Source organism: Balaenoptera physalus (assembly GCF_965194825.1).
Source record: "Balaenoptera physalus genome assembly, chromosome: 9".
Classification (NCBI taxonomy): Eukaryota; Metazoa; Chordata; class Mammalia; order Artiodactyla; family Balaenopteridae; genus Balaenoptera; species Balaenoptera physalus.
This window is the reverse complement of record NC_138888.1, coordinates 6,766,747-6,786,823: the sequence shown is the minus strand read 5'-3', so window position 1 is coordinate 6,786,823 and position 20,077 is coordinate 6,766,747. Positions and strand designations below refer to the sequence as shown.

The 20,077-nt window shown below is 42.9% G+C and overlaps 1 protein-coding gene and 1 long non-coding RNA gene across 17 annotated transcripts in view; one reads left to right on the top strand and one right to left on the bottom strand.

Annotated features, from left to right (window-relative positions):
• Window positions 1–20,077, bottom strand: part of PRKN (parkin RBR E3 ubiquitin protein ligase) — a 1,297,158-nt gene that overhangs the window by 382,229 nt on the left and 894,852 nt on the right. Inside the window, exon 10 of one of the 16 annotated variants that reach the window (XM_082475581.1) lies at window positions 13,154–13,416. The exons of the other annotated variants lie outside the window; for them this stretch is intronic. Within the exon in view, the coding sequence (XP_082331707.1) occupies window positions 13,286–13,416 (131 nt within the window). The 3' untranslated portion in view covers window positions 13,154–13,285. Of the gene's footprint in view, window positions 1–13,153; window positions 13,417–20,077 lie in introns of those variants that run through there. 16 annotated transcript variants of the gene reach the window in all.
• The window catches only part of LOC309667324, a 448,292-nt gene that overhangs the window by 265,387 nt on the left and 162,828 nt on the right, over window positions 1–20,077 (top strand). The window lies entirely within an intron of this gene.

Sequence of the window (20,077 nt, the reverse complement as noted above, 5' to 3'; positions counted from 1 at the left end):
GAAAATATGTCCAAGTTTAATTTGATTTAGGGCAATGTGATTTTTTAAGTCTTAAAACAAATGGGAAAGTCTAAAGAATCTCCTTATATGGAAAAGTACAAAAATAAAAATAAAAGAACTCAGTAAAATGATCTCATGAATCCCTTCGTAGGTTTATAATTTTATTTTTTATTGTTAAAATGGCTGTGCTTTATGAATCCCAATTTTATAGTCCTACTGTACCAGTCCTGTTGCACAAACAGTAACACCCAAGCAGAATAATTTTCAAACATGAAAGGCAAATGCATATACATTTTGGGGGGATAATAAACCAGAATATCACAGGCAGTAAACTTTGGGAGTTATTACTAAACCTCCCAGAAGTTAAAAACTTCCTAAGCTTCTAGCCTGATGTTTGTTTGTACAACTTGATATGATATAATTGTCCAGGATTTAATATTAAAGGTAATTCACTTTAATTGAAACAAAGCTTCATCCCAAAGACAGAAAATGTTCCATCCTTGGCAATACTGTTGAACTGGCTTCATTTCTTTTGGGTTATCATAATAGCCAAGAGGTGGAAACAACCTAAATGTCCATGGACAGATGAATGAATAAAAAAAGTGTGGTACATACATACAATGGAATATTATTCAGCCATATAAAAGGAAACCTTGTGACATGCTACACAACATGGATTAACCTTGAGGACATGATGCTAAGTGAAATAAGCCAGTTTCAAAAAGACAAATACTGTGTGATTCCACTAATATGAGATACTTAGGGAACTCAGAGAGACAGAAAATAGAAGGGTGGTTGGCGGGGCTTGGGGAGGGGGAAACAGGGAGTTACCGTTCAAGGGGTATAGTGTTTTGGTCAGGCAAACTGGAAAAGTTCTAGAGCTCTGCTGTCAAACACTGTGCTGACAGTTAACAATGCTGTATTGTACAAGTAACACTTTGCTAAGAGAGTAGATCTCATGTTATGTGTTATTTGTCACAATAATAAAAAAAAGTTCACACAATGGATGGATAGATTAAATAAAGATCAATTCTAGCTTCTGGAAAAAAATGTATGATGTAAGCCACAAGTTCGTGGTAATTTGTTAGGCAGCAAGACTGACAAATGACTAATTTCTCTAGGAATTCAGGTAAATTTAGGTAAAAGTTCTTGGCATAGAGATTTTAATGCCGAAGTTTTGAAACAGTTGGTTCTTTCACCTGATGTTTCATAAATCACAGAGAATTGAATACACCTTCCAAGCTAATGATAAAATGGTGAGAGGGACTTGAATGACTAAAGTAATCACACTACTTATATTATCTATTGAATTGAACATATTTCATAGTTTTCCTAAACTGTCACAAGAGTCCTTCCTATTTGCCTCTGTCACATGATGCACAGAACACAGTGATGCCTGAACACTGATATCACCAATATTATTTTCCTTTTAGAGCAGTTGTTTTAATTAAACTGAAGCTTGCAAACAGACTTCCCTTAGAAAAAATATTTTCTTGTACAATGCAGTGTAATTTGGGGAAACACAGATAAGCGAAGAGAAGGATGCACAAATCACCCCGAGACTCACCACCCAATGCCAGCCGATGCTTTCTTGTTATGGTGTGTTGTCTGGCTCTCCTTCCCCTTATAAATAAGTATTTTGAAAAGTGAGATAATAAAAATCTATCATGCACCCCTCTTTTTAAAATTTTTCCTTTTATAAAAAAATTTTGGCTCAATAAATATTTCTAGACCATCTGCTATATAAATGTAAGATAACACATCTTTGCCTGAAGTCACGGGAATAAAACAGTGCATCTGTTCACTTGTTTTTCACTAGCTCATTGATTCATTCATTCATTGATTCATTCATTCACTATTTACTGAGGTATAAGCCTGCACAATGTGGGACGTACAGAGTAAGACAGAATCCTACCCATCAAAGAACTCACTCTAATGCCAACAGTCATATTCATATGAATAATAACCAAAGGGAAAGGGCTTTCGAATCATACAGACTTCTGCTGTAATCTGGCCACTCCTCTTTGTAGCTGTATAATCTTGGCAAATACCTCTTTGTGCACCTTTATTTATCTGTAAAATGAAGACTATAATATCTACCTTTTCGAGGAGCAGAGACGATTAGGAGAGATAATACATGTAAGGTGGGGCTTTAGGTGTCGGCAGCTAACTGGCTGCAGTATGATGAGATGAATTCTGTGACAGGGGGTACTTCTGAAAGCAAGGGGTTAAAGCAGCCTGCTTTCATTCACTCCCTTTCCCAAGAGTCATCCCACGGGGCTGGCTCCTGGTCTAATCTCCTTGTCAACTGGAGTTGCTGGGATACCCTTAGCAGGATATCCCTGGGTAAGGATTACCTGTAAATAATAGAGCCCAGGATCTACAAGATGTGGCTTCCTGGAGAATGTCATGTAAGCTATATAACTTTCTGTGGGTACAAACTAGAGACACTTCATGTCTCAGATGCGCTCGGCTTTAGGAGGAGTTAGACACCTCATCCACCCTGGGAAGCGGGGCAAGTCCAATATGGAAGCAGGGACCTGGGGAGCTGCACCTGTTGCCCCGCATCTTTCTCTGTTTGTCTGAGGCTTTCCATTGCCTGCATCCCCTGCATCGTTTCATAAAGCTCGGTTGCGGGTAGGATCTCAGGTGTGTGTGAGTCAGAGTTAACAAGCCGCCTGGGCATAGATTAGTGGACCACTCATGGACGAAGGGGCCTGGGGGAGGAAGACTCAGAGGGCATCAGCAAGCAGAAGACAGAGAAGTGAGGTGAGAGAGGCCTGGTGTGGAGTGAGAGGCCAAAGTTCAAGCTCAGCGGGGAGGGGAGAGGCTGATCGCGAGGGTCAGGTGCACCTGGTGAAGAAATAAGGCCATGAAGGCCAGGGAAAGCCACAAAATGCTTTTAATTAGGGGATTACTTGACCAGAACAATGGACCTTAAGAGGGGATTAGGATGGAGTGACTAGGGCAGAGATGGCCCTTGGGAAGACTGAGACCCAGATGAGGGACGATATATGAATAAATGAAGAGCAAAGGCTGGGGACGGAAAGGAGAGAAGAAAATTTGAAAGTTCTTTAGGAGTATACAGGACTTTCAAGAAGCCTTAATTTAATAAAGGAGTTAAAATATGGATAGAGATAAGTACAAAAAGAATAAGAATATTAGATCATATTTTTGAGCTCTTAAATTATACCAGTAAATGATGTATATGCTTCAAATACACTAACTCATTAAAACCTTATACTGACTCTTTGAGGTAAGCTCTGTTATTATTCCCATTTTAAAGATGTGGAAAGTGAGTCCCAGCAAGATTACATACCTATGAAGTGGTGGGGCCTCAGACTGTAACCCAAGACAGTCCAGAATCCAAACTCTTAAACATTACAATATTAGAGTATACCATAAACATGGCAGAAAACCACAGAGGCATAGGAGAGATGGCACCAGAAAAGAGGTAGCTGTTCAGGGCAGGATGTGATTTCTAGCAGCTTACATAAGGTCATTCTAGAAGAGAGGGACTCACGTGTCAGAACACTCTATATTATATCTGATATATCATATAAGAACACTCCTTATTACATCTGATGCATCACATATTACATATAATCCATTAAGTTACTTTTATAATTTGGAAAGACCATACTTGCATGCCTCTAAAATAAATGATGTTATTGAAAAAATACATTTAACAAGCCCTCCTATCTAAATCTGGCCTGTCTTCTTTGATAAGACTTCAACATCAAAAATAGCAGATGTGAGATTTGACTCCTGTTCAAAAGTGAGTTCAAAAGTGAGATTAGAAAGCAGATTTTTCTTAAACTGCAGCTGATTCCGCCTTTTAGCTTTTATTATTTAAAGAATAGAAAAGAAATCTTTATTTCTTTGAAAAGTAACACCAAAGCTTCACCCAAAAAGATGGAATAACTCTTTACCAAGTGGGTGTGTCTTTCTCAGGAATTTAATTTTGGGAAAAATAACCTTTATCACTTTGAGGTGTACTCAAGCAAACAGATGATTATAATACTGGCTGCTAAGAAGGACCAGGAATGCTTGCTTCATCTTTGCAATCTGCATTTCCGAACTCCATGTTCTTAATTCACATCTTACGACCTTTATCTTAGTGGTGAGAGATTTAGCTTTTGTAAACCTGAAAATTCCCTGACACAGACCTAATGTTGAAGGAAAGAGAAGGACACGGTATTATTGTCTTTAATGTAACGCAGCAAAGGGGAGAAGTGTCCCTGAAAAATGAAAGCACAAGGACCCCATGCTAATGGGGCCACAAGCTGTCACACACGCTGATGCTCTGGGGAAATGTGGACCCAGCGCCAAGCAGGGTTGATGGACAGCTAGGTGTGAGGCTGCCAGTCACAGAGGCTGCACCCGACCAACCCCTGGGGTGCAGCCTCCGTGAGATGTGTGTCTGCCGTTGCTGGAGCTCCACATCCATGTTCGTCTTGCAGACGAGCTGTCCCAGCGGGCGGGCTGGCTGTGTCTGCAACCACCCGGCTGAATCCAACGTAAAATGTGGGTGCCCATCCACATAAATATTTCAGTGGCTGCAAATGCCTAAGGTCAATCTTGCCAAGTATCTGGAGTAGAGAACCTAGTAAGTTGACTAAATATTGAAGAGGAGGAAACAGATGTAAGGAAAACTGTAGGAAGTAGGTGTATCATTGTCAGATGAGGAGGTCTGGGTTGGGGTAAAGCACCCGCTGGAAATCAGAACTTGAGGGCCAGGACCCTCTGTGTGACTTAACTCATCTGACCTCACAGGGTCTGAATTTCTCCAATTGTAAATAAAGGGGGGTACATTATTATTTTAAGTTTCTTTCATTTGTGAAATTTACAGCTTTTATTTGAATCATAAAAATTAAAGAGGCATGGGCTTCCCTTGGTGGTGCAGTCGTTAAGAATTCACCTGCCAATGCAGGGGACACGGGTTCTATTCTTGGCCCGGGAACATCCCACATGCCGCAGAGCAACTAAGCCTGTGCTCCACAACTACTGAGCCTGCACTCTAGAGCCCGCGAGACACAACTACTGAGCCTGCACTCCACAGCTACTGAAGCCCGCGCACCTAGAGCCTGTGCACCGCAACAAAGAGTAGCCCTGCTCGCCGCAACTAGAGAAAGCCCATGTGCAGCAACAAAGACCCAATGCAGCCAAAAATAAATAAATTAATTAATTAAAAAAATTAAAGATGTGTAATAGCTGTCCTATAATTCAATTAGTCTGGGAGAAAAGTCTACACCAGTTCTTTAAATCCTTTCAAAATCAACATTCCCTTTCAAACTGCTGCGTTTGAAAGTTGTCTGTCTGCCAAAGAAACAATATTTAAGTAATTTTCTCTAGTTCTCTTTCTCTTCTGTTTTCCTTTCTTCCTTTCATTTTCTAACTCAAAGACACATGCTACTATTAATGAGGATTCAGGTCAGCCTGAGTTAACTACTATTGTCAGACTGAGCTGATACAATTTCTGCCCAAAGCAACTTGACATTTCAGTTAAACTGTGCAGGCTTCTCAAAGGAAATTGGACACTTTCCTTTAAGCCCTTTTGCAGTATTAAAGGTAGCACCTGGATGCCCATGGTCATCTTGTGGAGCCCAGAACTGGGGCTATTCCTATGCACTCTGTTCCTTGCACTGGAGTGTGCGCATGTCGCTGGTGGTTCTGTTCTGTACCAACTATGTCCCACCAGGTGCAGCCCTTCCACTTCCCTTGTGTACACAGCTCATCATGGGTACCTGCCCTACCTCAGTTTCCCTTAGGCTGCAGGCTTATTTGTGGCTTCTCCGCCAGACCCTGGAAAGTCTCTGATCACCTGGTCCAGACAGAGAAGCACCTGGACAGCAGCTGTTCCTGCGGGTGGCCTGTATCAGTCCCAGGTTCTTGAGTGGTGATTCTGAATGGGTCTTTTGCAACGTCAGTGAACACACTTTAGAAACTGGATGTGGTAGTTGAATCAACGCCAGGCTTTACAACAAAAACAAATGGCTGAGGGGCTTCCCTGGTGGCGCAGGGGTTGAGAATCTGCCTGCCAATGCAGGGGACACGGGTTTGAGCCCTGGTCTGGGAAGATCCCACATGCCGCGGAACAACTAGGCCCATGAGCCACAACTACTGAGCCTACGCGTCTGGAGCCTGTGCTCCGCAACAAGAGAGGCCGCGATAGTGAGAGGCCCGCGCACCGCGATGAAGAGTGGCCCCCGGCTGCCACAACTAGAGAAAGCCCTCACTCAGAAACGAAGACCCAACACAGTCAAAAATAAATAAATAAATAAATAAATTTAAAGTAATTCAGTTGTAAAAAAAAAAAAAAAAAAAATGGCTGACACTCAGGCAGGCAGCTTTGCTGTAAGACAATGTGGGGAACAGTCAGAGGGCCTGAGCTTTACAGCTGACTAAACGCGGAGGATCCCATCAAGGCCTTTGACCTGTGGATCATTAACGAAGAATTTATCAGTCAGTGCAGTAACTTTTGGTGAAACAGTGAAGAGGAAAGCCTATCAAAAAACAGATGATAGGCCTGTAGGATCAAGAAACAGACAAGGTAGATTGCATTCTGATCTCCAGGGAACAGGCAGAGTTTAGATTTGCAAAACATTGTCTCACTATCTCAACTGAATTGATAGTTCAAGGGCTCTAAAATAAGGATAAGCCTAGTTTAAGAATAATTGGATAAATTTACAAATAATTGATGACTACCTTGTAAGTTCAGAATTTACCCAAATATATTTGCTAATGTGTCCACAGCCATGTATTTCCATTCTTAATTTAGCCTATTCTCCAGGGTCCACGCTTGATTCCGAACTTCTGACATTATCTTTGAGAACATTCAGAAGCCTGTCTGTCTGCTCCAAGAAGTTTAAAAGCATCTGTCAAATCATTAGACAATTTCTCCAACAGCCTGTATTCATGTAAGGGTAATTCAACGGATTTATTCAGTGGCCATGACATCTAATTGTTTCTCTGAGGACCTGATTAAAACCCTTAAAACTCAAGCCTGGGAACAGAAGCAGTCTCCAAAGGTAACAAGACATTTGAAATGAAAAATCTCAGAGACAGAGTAAGCAAACTGGAAGGAGGTGACTCAAAGGCTGAAAGCAGAGTCACAGGCGCATGGGGCATCAGAGGATGAAAGTGCCGTGTGGTCACATCAGCCTGGAGGCAGTGTTTGCGTGCCGGCAGCATGACCTTGAGGGCCTCCTGTGTCTCCAGAGCGACAATCCTGTGCATTTCACCTCGGAGGCAGCATGATCCCCACAGACCTGGGGGCACTGCTGGTTCCATATCACACTGAGCCCCGAGCATGAGGCCCGAGCGGTGAGATCCACTGCGATGGGAAAAATGCTCCGGGCGCCCTTGCTGTCGAGTGCACAGGGGGATTTGTCTAATTCAACCTCTCTGCCTTGGGAAGAACAAGACTTATGCCATCCCAAATTAACAAGAGCTATCCCCTAAATAATTCCTGTGTTTCACATTCTCTAGTGCACATTTTATGGCATGTTTAAAACAGTATTCTAGCAATCTCCATGTGTGCCCTTGAACTACCCCCGAGGCCTTCACAAGTTCAACCTGGAAGCAAGCAGTGGGTACGTTCCTCAGCAAAGATCTCACAGATTCAAGAAAATTTCAAGCTCCCAGGGCCCATGGTTATCAGCTTGTGTCCCTCCGCTCACTTTTCTCACGAGAAAACCAAAACTCTAGGAGGTAAAGAAAGGTGGTCTTTGTTGAGGTAAAGAAAGGTGGTCTCTGGCATTCTGCGAAGCGCCCTCAACAGGTTGGCCCGTTTAATTCTCACAGCCACCGGGAGAGACGGTGCCATCAATGGCATTTTGTACAGAGGAAGGGACAGAGGCTGGAGATGCAGAGGGAGGCTCTCATATCCTCTGTCTGACAACTAGGCCCACCTTCCTAAGGTCACAGAGGTTGTGAGAAGAGCCAGGATGAAAATCTGCCCTGGTTCAGAGGCTTTCCTGCTTCTGGTTGCAGAGTATTTAAGACTCCAAGACGCATCTACAGCGTTTAACACTGAAACAAGCACGAGTCCCTCACTGCCTTCTTTAAAACAGCTTTCAGTAAGCTTCGGCTTCCTTCTTTAAATGGATTTTCTCTTCACAGATGCGGTGTGACCGAGACAGAGGAACATTCTGATTCCTCGTTAGCTGGCTGCATCGTTCTCCATCTTAGCCCATCATCAGAACTCCTCTCTGGCGCGGCGTGCGATTCCTGCCGCCCCTCCTGCCCACCTCCAGCAGCACGTGACCCCTCCAGGCAGGGCGCGGGCCGCTTCTTCACCCGACGTGCTGGCACACGGCCGGCGCACAGGTGGGCAGCGTCTGCTGAGTGAAGCCATGGCTGTGGGACAGAGGCTGGCGGAGGCCGCTGCACCGCGTGGAAGACAGGTTTACTCATGGTGGAGCCCGGCTCTTCACTGTCTCTTTTTCTCCCCTTGAGGTAAACAGTGTTGTTGTTCAGATCGGCTTACGCGCATACGTCAGTGAGTATAACCAACAATGTCATTCGGAACAGAACACGATTCTGGCAGTAGTTCTAACAAAAGAAAGCATTGAGAAGTCTGGTAAATCCTGCTGCAGATGTGCCCACAGGAAATGAATATCATATGGACACGCACGCATTTCTTACTGCTGTCTCTCCGCTCTGAGCAAGCGGTTACCAAACTGTGTTCCACGGAGCCCTCTGGTTTGCTCATGACCTTGGAGGCCTCTGAGAGGGAGAACACGGAGGGGTCCCGGGGAGGTTGCTCTCACTACCCCCCCCACCACGCTGGTTTGCATGATTTCTGTTTCAGTTCATATGAAAGCATCATTACATGCTGGTTTTTGTTTGTTTATATGTACGTTTGTGCTTTTTAAAAAACTAATTTAAAACCATTCAATAACTTGGCTAATTTTATTTTGTTAATTATTATCTTTTTGGGTTTTTTTACAAACTGGGTGTAATAAGCCTCAAACTGTGATACTCATAAAAATTATTTTGTGTCTGAAACTTTCAGATCTCCATGCTAAAGTTTCCAAATAACCACACCTGGGACAATGATATGAATGGTGGGTAAAAACTGCTTGCCCTGGATTGAATCACAATGTGAATTATCACAAAAATTGAACAAAAACAGTAAGTGAGAGGCAATATTAGATACAGGACAGAGGAGCAACAGGGCCCATTTCTATAATAAAAACTACCACTTATTAAGCAGCCATTGTTAGCTTTGCATACCTTATTTCTAATTCTCATTATTCTCTATGGACTATATTAATGCATTAGGAATAATATTAATATTCTTAACATTAGGAATGATGACCAAGAGGATGATTCACACGGCCAGGCCACAAGCAGAAAGATCCCCCAAACAGCCTCTAATCCTGGTCTTTCTGTCTCTGAAGTCCATGGTCTTCCCACCGCCATCCTCATGCCATCCTAGCTTCAAGAATGACGTGTGGCTTCAAGAATGACATGCAATCCAGGCTCCTGCAGTGGCTGTGCATTGTTTCTCTAGCCCTCCTCTATACTTCAGTTTTGTCCACAAACTGGCTTCCACCATGGTCACAAAAGGGTTGTCCCTTGTGAGGGGAGTGATGGAGACAAAGAGATTGCTCCTCCAACTACAGTGAAAAACGTTTCTTAAGTCTCCTTGGATCAACCTGTAGCAGTCCAGAGAAGAAACCATGCACGGATTGGCTTAAGGTTGGGCTTTCAAAGGATAAGTGGCAAAGGTGTGCAATCATCACCAGGACCCAATACTACTCAGTCCAGGAGAGGGATCATGCCTAGGGTTGAGGTGGGTTGCTGAAGGAAAGTAGGGTTTTGTTATTAGTAAGGAGGAACTGAAACTGTGTGGGCGATCAACAATGTCTATCACACACTGCTAAAAAGGACCTGATATTTGTGTGATTGTTCTAAAGTCACTGCAGAGGCAGTCCATGACTCGATATGGACTTGGGGAGAATATCACAAAATGGGACATTGTAAAGTGAAATTTAGAACGCGCATGATTTTTATCCTGACTGCATGCACTATTGTCTTAATCAGTTCAAACATGACTGGGAAGTATTAAATGAGCAAGTAAATATAAAACAAAGAAAAATGAAAGAATGACATGTGGGCAGGCATGTTTCATAAGGATTTGTCAAGTGACTAAATAAAATACGACTCTGAAAAGGCACCTTCCACAGGCGATTCTAGCTCAGTTTTTAACAAAAGCCAAGTCAATGGCATTTGACATCGCTCTTTTAATTGCGATGATAGTGACAATGACAGCAGCAGCCCACATGTGCTGAGAGCTGACCCCGTGCCAGACGCTGCTCCAAGCACCTTATTCTGTCTCAGTGAGCCCTAAGTGTAGATATTAGTATTGTGCCCACTTGATAGGTGGGAAAACTGAGGCACAGAAGGGTTAAGGAAGGTGCCCAATTTCACACAGCTGTGGAATGGTAGTTGTGTGGTATTTGAACATAGGAGTATTGGAACACAGTCAGTCTGGTTCCAGAGCTCAGATATTTAGCGCAGAGCTCCGATTTTAATGCATATGGAACCATGAAAGGATATCATTCATCATACAGAAGTTATATGATCTCTCCTTCTTCTCTGAAAGGAACTGAGGATTTGATCAGGGAGACACAAAACAATGAAATGACTGTGTGCAGGATCAAGGCTGAGAGAGGGGACCCTCAGTGTGGACAGACGAAGTCAGGGCAGACTTCATGGAGGAGGTGGGTCTCCCAGGGTCCTGGAAGGATACCCAGTTCTGAGCAAGGCTGAAAGCATGCCTGACAGGGGAACCCAGGAGTGGAGTCACGGAAAGGACGTCTGTGAGAGGATGCTGACCTGGCCAGGGGACCGGGTGGTATACAGGAGGCAAGGCTGGATGAAACTGACCAGCCAGCCGACGCAGCACAAAAGAGCACGCGGTGACCTGCGCTGAGGATGGAGTCACTTTTTTGCGTCGGAATTAGGATGCCTTTTGGTCAGTCCATGAACTCCCCAGTTGGCTACTGAGGACACTTGAGTTTGCAGACATATTGTGGCACCTTTTAGAAGCAGCAGAAGAGACAAAGACCAGAGGATTTCGGGGACGCAGTGGCAGTGATCACAAGCGATGGGGCAGCTGGTGCACAAGTGTGTAAAGTGGGGCAAAGGCCAGGGAAGGCACAGTTGGCCGCTGCCCTGAGAGGTGGCCACCCACACCACGCTGCAGGCGGGAGCTGGGGTTGGCTCGTTCTGTCCCACTCTTGCCAGATTATCAAAACGAGTTCAGTGTGGATTCAGTGGCCTGTATTTTCCTACATAAACTTGCTGTTATAATTTCATTCTGTTTTCACAGGAGGAGTCAGATTAGAGGTGACCCTCTCTTAAAAAAAGGAGTGGGGATGAGATGCTTTCAAGATAAGTTCAGTAGGTAGCACCGTGGTGAAAATAATTTTGTGATTTTTAAAAAAAGTTGGTTTTCTGAATAATAAAATAAAGTGAGAGAGATACTAATTTGTGACTGAAGAAATCACTGCATCCCTCACTTCAAGGGACTGATCACCTGTGTTTGAAGGGAGCACAAAGCTTTCTGAGGTACAAGTTGTAATTAAGCTTTCATTACTTGGGGTCCAAAGTAAACAAGAAAAACCTAAATATCAACTATTATGTATTATTTTATTCACTTTTTCTTAGTTCACCACTTAAGAAAACAAAATACAGCTTAATTGTCTTATAAGAATCTCCATTTTCTATTCTAAGGTATTATTTTTAACTACTGTTCAACATAAATACTATAATCTTCATTTTCAAAAAACTGATGACATGAAATACTTTAAGATGATTTGATGCTTAGCTCAGAAACATAAACAATGATTTTGGCTTGCAGAAAAATTTGGTGTCGATTCTTTAGTATTAAAAAAATTGACTTTGCAGTATTCTTGATTTTATAATATTAATAACATCTAGCCAAATGATTTCCATTTGGTGACAGTGTGCTCTGGATAAAGAATAACACAAAGAAAAACTTTCGTGGGGGAGGGATAGATTGGGAGTTTGGGATTGACATGTACCCACCACTATATTTAAAATAAATAACCAACAAAGACCTACTGTATAGCACAAGGAACTCTGCTTAATACTCTGTAATAGCCTAAATGGGAAAAGAATTTGAAAAAGAATAGAATCAGGTATATGTGTAACTGAATCACTTTGCTGTACACCTGAAACTAACACACAATTATTAATCAACTACACTCCAATATAAAATTTAAAAAAAGAAATAACTATTCTTTTCCACTGAATGGTCTTGGCACCCTTGTTGAAAACCAATTTACCATAAATAGGAGGATTTGTTTCTGAGCTCTCAGTTCTGTTCCATTGGTCTATATGTCTGTCTTTATTCCATTACCACATTGGCTAGATCACCATAGCTGGTAGTAAGTTTTGAAATTGGGATCTTTGAGTCCTCTAACTTTTTTTCTTCTTTTTCAAGTATGTTTTAGATATTCTGGATTATTTGCATTATCATGTGAAATTTAGGATCGGCTTGTCAATTTTTTTTGCAAAATAAAGCCAGCTTGGATTTTGATAGGGGGACAAAAAAGAAAAACTTTCCTTGTAAGAATTGTTTATTCAAAGTTTTTTAATTTATTTATTTTATTTATGGCTGTGTTGGGTCTTCGTTTCTGTGTGAGGGCTTTCTCTAGTTGTGGCAAGCGGGGGCCACTCTTCATCGCGGTGCGCGGGCCTCTCACTATCGCGGCCTCTCTTGTTGCGGAGCACAGGCTCCAGATGCGCAGGCTCAGTAATCGTGGCTCACGGGCCCAGTTGCTCCGCGGCATGTGGGATCTTCCCAGACCAGGGCTCGAACCGTGTCCCCTGCATTGGCAGGCGGATTCTCAACCACTGCGCCACCAGGGAAGCCCCTATTCAAAGTTTTATGCTTTGATAAATTGACCAGATATTCTCTTCCAGGGCCTGGTTTTAGATAAAGTAGTAGACTTAATTACTCAGTATAAGAGCGATCTACCTTTCTTTTCCATAAATCATGCCAATAAAAACACAGAAAACAGATATACATCTTATACATACATGGATATAGAAATATGGGACAAATAAGGAAAATGAAAATGAAATGGAGTAAAATGAAAATGAAACGGTAAAATGAAAATGGAGAGAAAATATGGGGATTCTTGGAGGAACACAGGTTTAGATCCTGCCTTGGGCAAATCTTGACTTTAGTAACCCAGGTTGCAGCAAAAAAACAGCATATGATTAATACTCTACTCAAAGGCCGTTATATGGAACCAGAATCTGCAATATCATGGACTTTCCAGGTAAGAGGGGAAGGTCTTGGGAGGGGGCTGGCAATGGGAGGATTGCAGGTGGGCTCAGGGATGAGCTGATGTCTGCTGTCTCCATATAAGCCTGATGGGAAGAACAAGTGAGCATTATTTTCCAGTCAATTAGACATAAAGCATGATTGCTGCAGCCTGGTGTGTATTCAGTTAGGACTGTAATATGATTACGCTGAGGGTAGGCATATCATAAATTTCCCTGTGTCTATGCCTGACAGCAGGGCTGAACCAGAGCCCCTGCTCCAGCCACAGCTGAGTCTCAGGGTCACCTCCTTCTTCCAGGAGGGAAGAGAGGTTTTCATCAGGAGGGCCCTGACTAGCTAAAGGACAAGGCATTCTGGGGCTGCAGTGCATAGAGAGAAACTTGTATTCATTAAGAACCTACTAAGATCCAGGCATGTCTCCTTGGATGTCACAATTCTCTCTGTGCACTAGGTATTATTATCCTAATTTTACTGATGAAATAATGGACTGAGAGGCCAAATAATTTCCTAAAGTGGTACCAAGATTCAAAAATAAATCTCTCTGCCAGCAAAACCCAGGATGTTTTCACTATGTCATACCACCTTCCCCATGTGCTATGATAGAAAGCTTTGGGAGAGGTTCTCCAAGAGCAGAGCTGCTATTTCACCATCGAAGACTCTGTGAAACCTAGTTATGGCACAGAAAGAGACGCCTGGGCAAGAAGTCAAGTCCTTACTTTATAACTAGGTGGCGATTGGTTGGGTCTGTGTCCAGATTCTCTCCCAGCTTAATGCTCAAACACACACGTGGAGAAAAGACAAGGAGAAAGGCAGGAAGAGAGGGATGGAGGGAAATCAACCCAGTGAGCCAGTGAGTGGCAACTGCTGGGTAAAAGGAACTTATACCTGTGTGTGCAGGCGTGTGTGTGTGTGTATGTGTGTGTGTAATATTAAATCTGATATAAGTGACTGCCTTAACAAAGATCTTATCCATAAATATAATCATAACTCTAATCCTCAAATTTTATGTTGAGGTATCTGTTTGTTATATTATTGTAGAAGCATTTTCAGTTGATTTGGAAGCATTCATCAAACACTGACTGAGGGCTTCCTAGATAAAGCACTGGCAGAATAAGTGCATGTTGAGTCCATGGGCATTTATTGAGCACGTACTATGTTCTGGACTCTGAAGATTCGAACATAAAAAAACAAGGTCCCTGTCCTGTAAGCACATGCTGCTCGGAATAGCTAAGAAAAACTGTGACAAGAAGAAACCATCATCAATTCTCATTCCTCTCTTTTGAGCTTTCCATAAGAGACGATGAAAGTTACAACCACTTTAGATGTCTACCTGCTTGCCTAGAGAGGAACTAAAGAGAAATCATCCCGAATTCACATAAAGAATATGTAATTGAAGTGATATGAGGTTCTTTTTTCTCATCAGGATATTGATTGCTGGGGGAAAAAAATTGCACAGAGAGAGAGGAAGTGATGGGGGTGGAGGGAATGTATTTGCTTCAGAGTTGACTCATGAAGTGTCACAGTGTATGCAGCTGCATGCATTTCTGTAGCACTGCCAAAAATCAATGGAAACAATTAACTGCAGAAAACACGTGGGCACAACAATATTAGTAGCGCATAATCCTTTCTAGTTAAGAGGTCCTTACTGGATTACTGCAGAAAAGCTCTGGTGTTCTAATTACCTGTGGAAGTCGCACAAGGTTACTGCAAAACATGGTAATTAGATGGTTGTAATATAAGGTGTTAGCAAGGGATTGAGGATTTGCTCTAAGTACTGTGGTGTTTTCATGGCTATTTACTGAGCGAAGTACCAGAATTTAATGGAATTTGGTGGAATTCTCCAATGACTCTTGTGAGTGTGTAGTTAACAAAAATGTATCTTACTTAATGAGTTCCCTGGTTTTTGTGGAAGGGCTGAAGACTCTGATCCTTAACTAATATACGGAAAGTATATAACCTGGATGAGGTAGATTATGCGGATTTCTTTTCGGGATTTATTGTTATCGTCTTCAGGAGGCATTTTATTGGGAGGTATTACATAGCTCTGAGAGAGTGACGTCGCTAGAAAGAACCCAGCGTTAGAGAGGAAAAGGCGCAGAGCTTCCCTCAAGCCCGGCATTAACTGAGTCCGTTCTCTTCCGCAGTTCCTTTAATGAGGCGAAAGCGAAAAGAGGCTTCCAGGAAGGCGAGGCTGCCAAGTGTGCAGAGAGCCAGACGCGGCTGCTGCTTGGGAGGCCCTCCACCCTGAAATAATCCCCCTTCTGCTTCGGCGGCCGTGAGAGCTCAAAGCCTCTCTGCAGCCTGTAAGCAGAGGAGGAGGCGACGGTTGCTCTGCTGAGGTGCCTCTTAGACACAAGCTTGAAGTGAAAGCTCTCTGTGGAGCTGCCCGCCCCGATGGAACGGCTACCACGTGAGACAAGACAGCCAGAAAGAATGAAACAAACAAGCAAACGTGCAAACCGCCCCAGGCAGCCGGGAAACACGCTCACTGGCGGAGAGATGGAGAGATGCAGGGTTTGGCAGGACCAAGGGAAGAGGGTGACTCTTCACAGCAGGTATCAGGAACAGGGGCTGCCCGCCGTGAACCCTGATCATGTCTTGTTAACCCCGCAGGGTCGAACTGCTGGTGTAACATCACAAACCCAGCCTCGAGGGGCACAGCTTGTGTCTCTGACCACTGAGAAATCCGGAGGCCAGATGCCACGTCACATCTCTCTCTGTAAACCACACATCGACGAGCAGGATGCCGTGCATGGATGTATGCATGGCCGTGTGCGTGCGCATACAGTGGTACCCTACTTATCTATAAATGTGTTACTAGATACCATTTGTGTATGCTAAATTATACCTCGTTTTAGTGCTTTCAAGGTATTTTCAGGATGAATTTCTAAGAAGAAGAGGTGATACTTGGTATATTTTAATGCATTAAAATTTTCACTAAGTCTTCGACTCCAGCAATTTAAGTTTTATCAAGGGTCCTCGGTTTTGCTGCCCTCCTTCGCCTGCACCTCTTACTATCCCAAGGGAACAGGAAAAAAATCCCTTCCTTGTAGCGCTCTGGAATATTCTAGATCCTTCTGAGGAGACGCTGCACTGGATGAGGGGGATGCTTGTAGAAAGAAGGGCTGAGAGTCTCTGTAATCCATCGGCCTCCAGGCTGACCCACTTCAGATCCTGTCTCCTCTGGGGACCCTCCCTGCATGAACAGCTCGTGTGGGTGGGTCTATAAGTTCTCATCACCTGCGTCGTTCCCTCTTCACCATCCACTCACTCCCCTCCCTTTTCCTTTCATCTCTCACTTACAAGAACTGAAAATTAGAATGCTTCGGAAAACAAAAAAAAAAAGAGAAACTCAACTGATTTTATCTTTTTAAAAGCCCACTGTTTCTACATATTTACATAAATGCTGAATTTATATTCTTCTGTGTTTGCATTTCCTTTGTTATGGTAGCTAATTCCTTTCTATAAATATAAGGAGGGATAGCTTGGTTGAGGCAATATAATTTGACTGGCATATTTTAAATTAAGAGGACATTAATGATAATAGCACAAGTGTATGTTTTATATATATATATATGTATGTGTGTGTGTGTATATATATATATATATATATATATATATATATATATATATATATATATATATACTTTTTAAAAAATAGGACAAACTTATTTTATCTTCTGACTTATAAAGCCTGGAACCCAACCCCCTCCCCCTGCGTCTTTTTTTCTTATTACATAGACATGTTAAGAGTTTTTATATCTTAGCAAAATATAGGCTGTAATTTAATTGACTTAGCAACCTTACCAAGTAACACATTTATTCCCCAGGGAAATTTCTTTTCATGCTTTCTATTAGGACTTCTAATTGACTTCTATTTCTGAATAACTGTTGAAACTAATAAGTTGGAAGGGCTGGTGATTTCAAATAGCTATAAGTGAGGTATCAGAGACTTTTTTTCCTCCCTGCCAAATCCATAAGTGAGCTAATATATTAAAAGTCAGTATTGAAAATTCTGTCCTTTGAATTGATTTAATGGATGAATCAATGTCTAGTATGATCATCATAATGCAAGAAGATTAAGATCCAGGTACACCAAATACGTAATTATGATAGAGTTAGTCATTCAAAAGGGGGTGCAATTGTGTTTCACTAGTCAGAGAAACAGCAATTAGAAAAGAGTAAAAACTTTTAAGAAATTCAGATGAGTTTTTATTTGGAACTGTCACTCTCTGGGTAGGCATATTTGGTTTAAAATTAACCCCAGATCTCCCTAACATCATATATGTTATTTTTCATTTCATTGGTAATGAGCTATCAATGCCACAAATAATAATATATTATTGAAATGTGTGAAAAAACAGTTCAACAGAACCAATTTACAAACAACGTAAAATATGTAGTTTTAGAATAATGTCATTTACAGGGGTCTATTTTCTTGCCCAAATCGTTAACTTTTCCTAATCTTGGTAAACACCTAAACGGACAAGATGAGTAAATCTCTCTTCAGGTTAGACCTCTTCTCTGTTTGGTTTCCTCCAAGAGGAAAGACAGAAATGATGCTCTCCTCACATTTCAGATCCATCATGATTCTATCAGCCCGCTCAATACCCTGGTACACTCAGTGCCTATCAAATATTAAAAGCCTCCCATTTTTAAAATTCAAATAACAGCTTTGTCTGTTATCTAGCACTGAATCTGTACTACATTACAAATTTATGATTACCTGTAAATTTCATGCTGATATTTAAGTTTTAAAATACGCTGATGCTTTTAAAAGTGTGTGAGAGCATAAACAAAATTATGCAATCATAAAATAAGTTAAGAATTATAGCAGCATTAATGCTGAAGTCTAGATTTTATCCGATATGTATTTGCATTAAATAACCCAACTGATATTTATTGTGTTCCTACTGTGTGCCTGTAGACACAGTGAAAAGCACTGAGAATTCAAGTGTGAGCAAGATGACATTGTTCCTGCCTTCTAAGAAATGACATCAAATAAACTAACAAATAGATAACTGCAAACATCAAATAAACTAACAAATAGATAACTTTTTTGATACAAGGAGTATCAAAAAAGCAAACAGGGAGCTGTGACCAGGTTACATGGTTATATGGTTAAGACTTTTAAAAGGTGAGACTTGAAGGATGAGAAGGAGCGACGAGCATAGCAGGGGAAAGGGTGGGGCGGTGGGTGGTAGGGAGAAGAGCATGTGCAAAGGCCCTGAACTGGAAGATCGCTTAGTTTGCTTGAGGACCAGAAGGGCAGCCAATATGACTACAGAAGGGCAGGAAACGGAGAGAGAGAGATAAAGAAAACTTTCAGGCCTTTGTAGAACATTATGAAAATTTGTATTTTTTTCCCTAATGAAACAAGAAGCCACTTTTGGGACAGGGGTATAATACATGCTGGCTCGTGTGTGGTAAGTGGATTGCAACGTGCCTGACAGAGAGGAGAGAGACGTTAGTAGATTATCACAGTAGTTGAAGAAACAGACGGTAAAGGCTTGAACTAGGGTGGTGGCCCAGAGACGGAGGAAAGTGAAAATATTTGACATACTTTGGGGATGGTAATCAACGGGAAGTGGTGATGGCTTATCAGGGCATCAGAAAGGGAGGAACCAAGAACGGTGCTGAGATTTCTGGTGTAAGCTTGGACGGGGTAACATCGGGGAAGGTTAGAGGAATAGGTCTGGCAGGTGTGTGTATGGGAAGGGTTGGAATCAAGACTGATTTTGAGATCAGCTGAGGCTGAGATGCTTTTGATGGCTTGGAGAATCTGTATGGGGCTTTTGTGGAGTCAGCTTAACATGAAATTCTGAAGGTCTGAGGAGAGCTTAGGATATAAATTTTAAAATGACGTGAATGGGAGGCAGAGGAGGAGAAGCCAAGAGAGGAGGCTGAGAAGGCGCCGCCCTCGAGGGAGAAGGGACCCCGAGACCGGCCGCCCACAGTGGTTGCTCGTCAAATAGTTCTGTTGTCATTAACTGGCTTATTTTATTTAGAGAAATATTCCGGTGGAATGGAGGGACCAAAAGCCAGACTGAAGCTAGAGAAGAAGAAAAGGCAGGTAAGTAAGTGGAGAGGGCAGATGACGAGCACACTTAGAGTGGGCGAGGCGGGTGTACTGATGCCCAGCTGGGCCCAGCTGCCCGCGTGCAGTCACGGGAGCGCGGGTTATACACGGGGCTTAGTTAAGTGTACGGTCAGACTGCTCACCAGGAGTGAAGGCGGAGTCTGGGGAGGAGGCCAAGCTTCAATGAGCAGGAATGACCAGCAGACCCAATGTCACATGATGAGGAAGGACAGAAGGTGGTTGAGATGAATGACATGAGCCTCAGAGGCACTTGGGACTAAAGAGGGCAACAGGGACCCGGAAGAGAAACTGGGCTGAAAGGATGCTGGCTGTATCTCTGGTCCTGGGGCCGGTCAACAGGGAAGAGAAAGGCTGCCACTGAGAGGGAAGCTGAGGAAGAGGTGTCCTGGGGGGCTGGCCTGGTGCCAGTGGAGTCCCAAGGGGAGAGGCCATAGGCTAAAAGGCAGAGGAGACAGGAAAGCTCACTGGGCATGGGGGGAGGGTGGTGAGGGCCCAGGGTCAGGTTTAGGAGGGCGAGTAGGTGGGTATTTGTGGGAGGCTGGGGGGTATGGATTGGCGGTGGGTGAGAGTATGGAGGACAGTGGGGCCCAGATGGAGGAGGTAAGACCAGAGGGTCCCTGAGGTCTCTTGGACGGCTGGGCACGCTG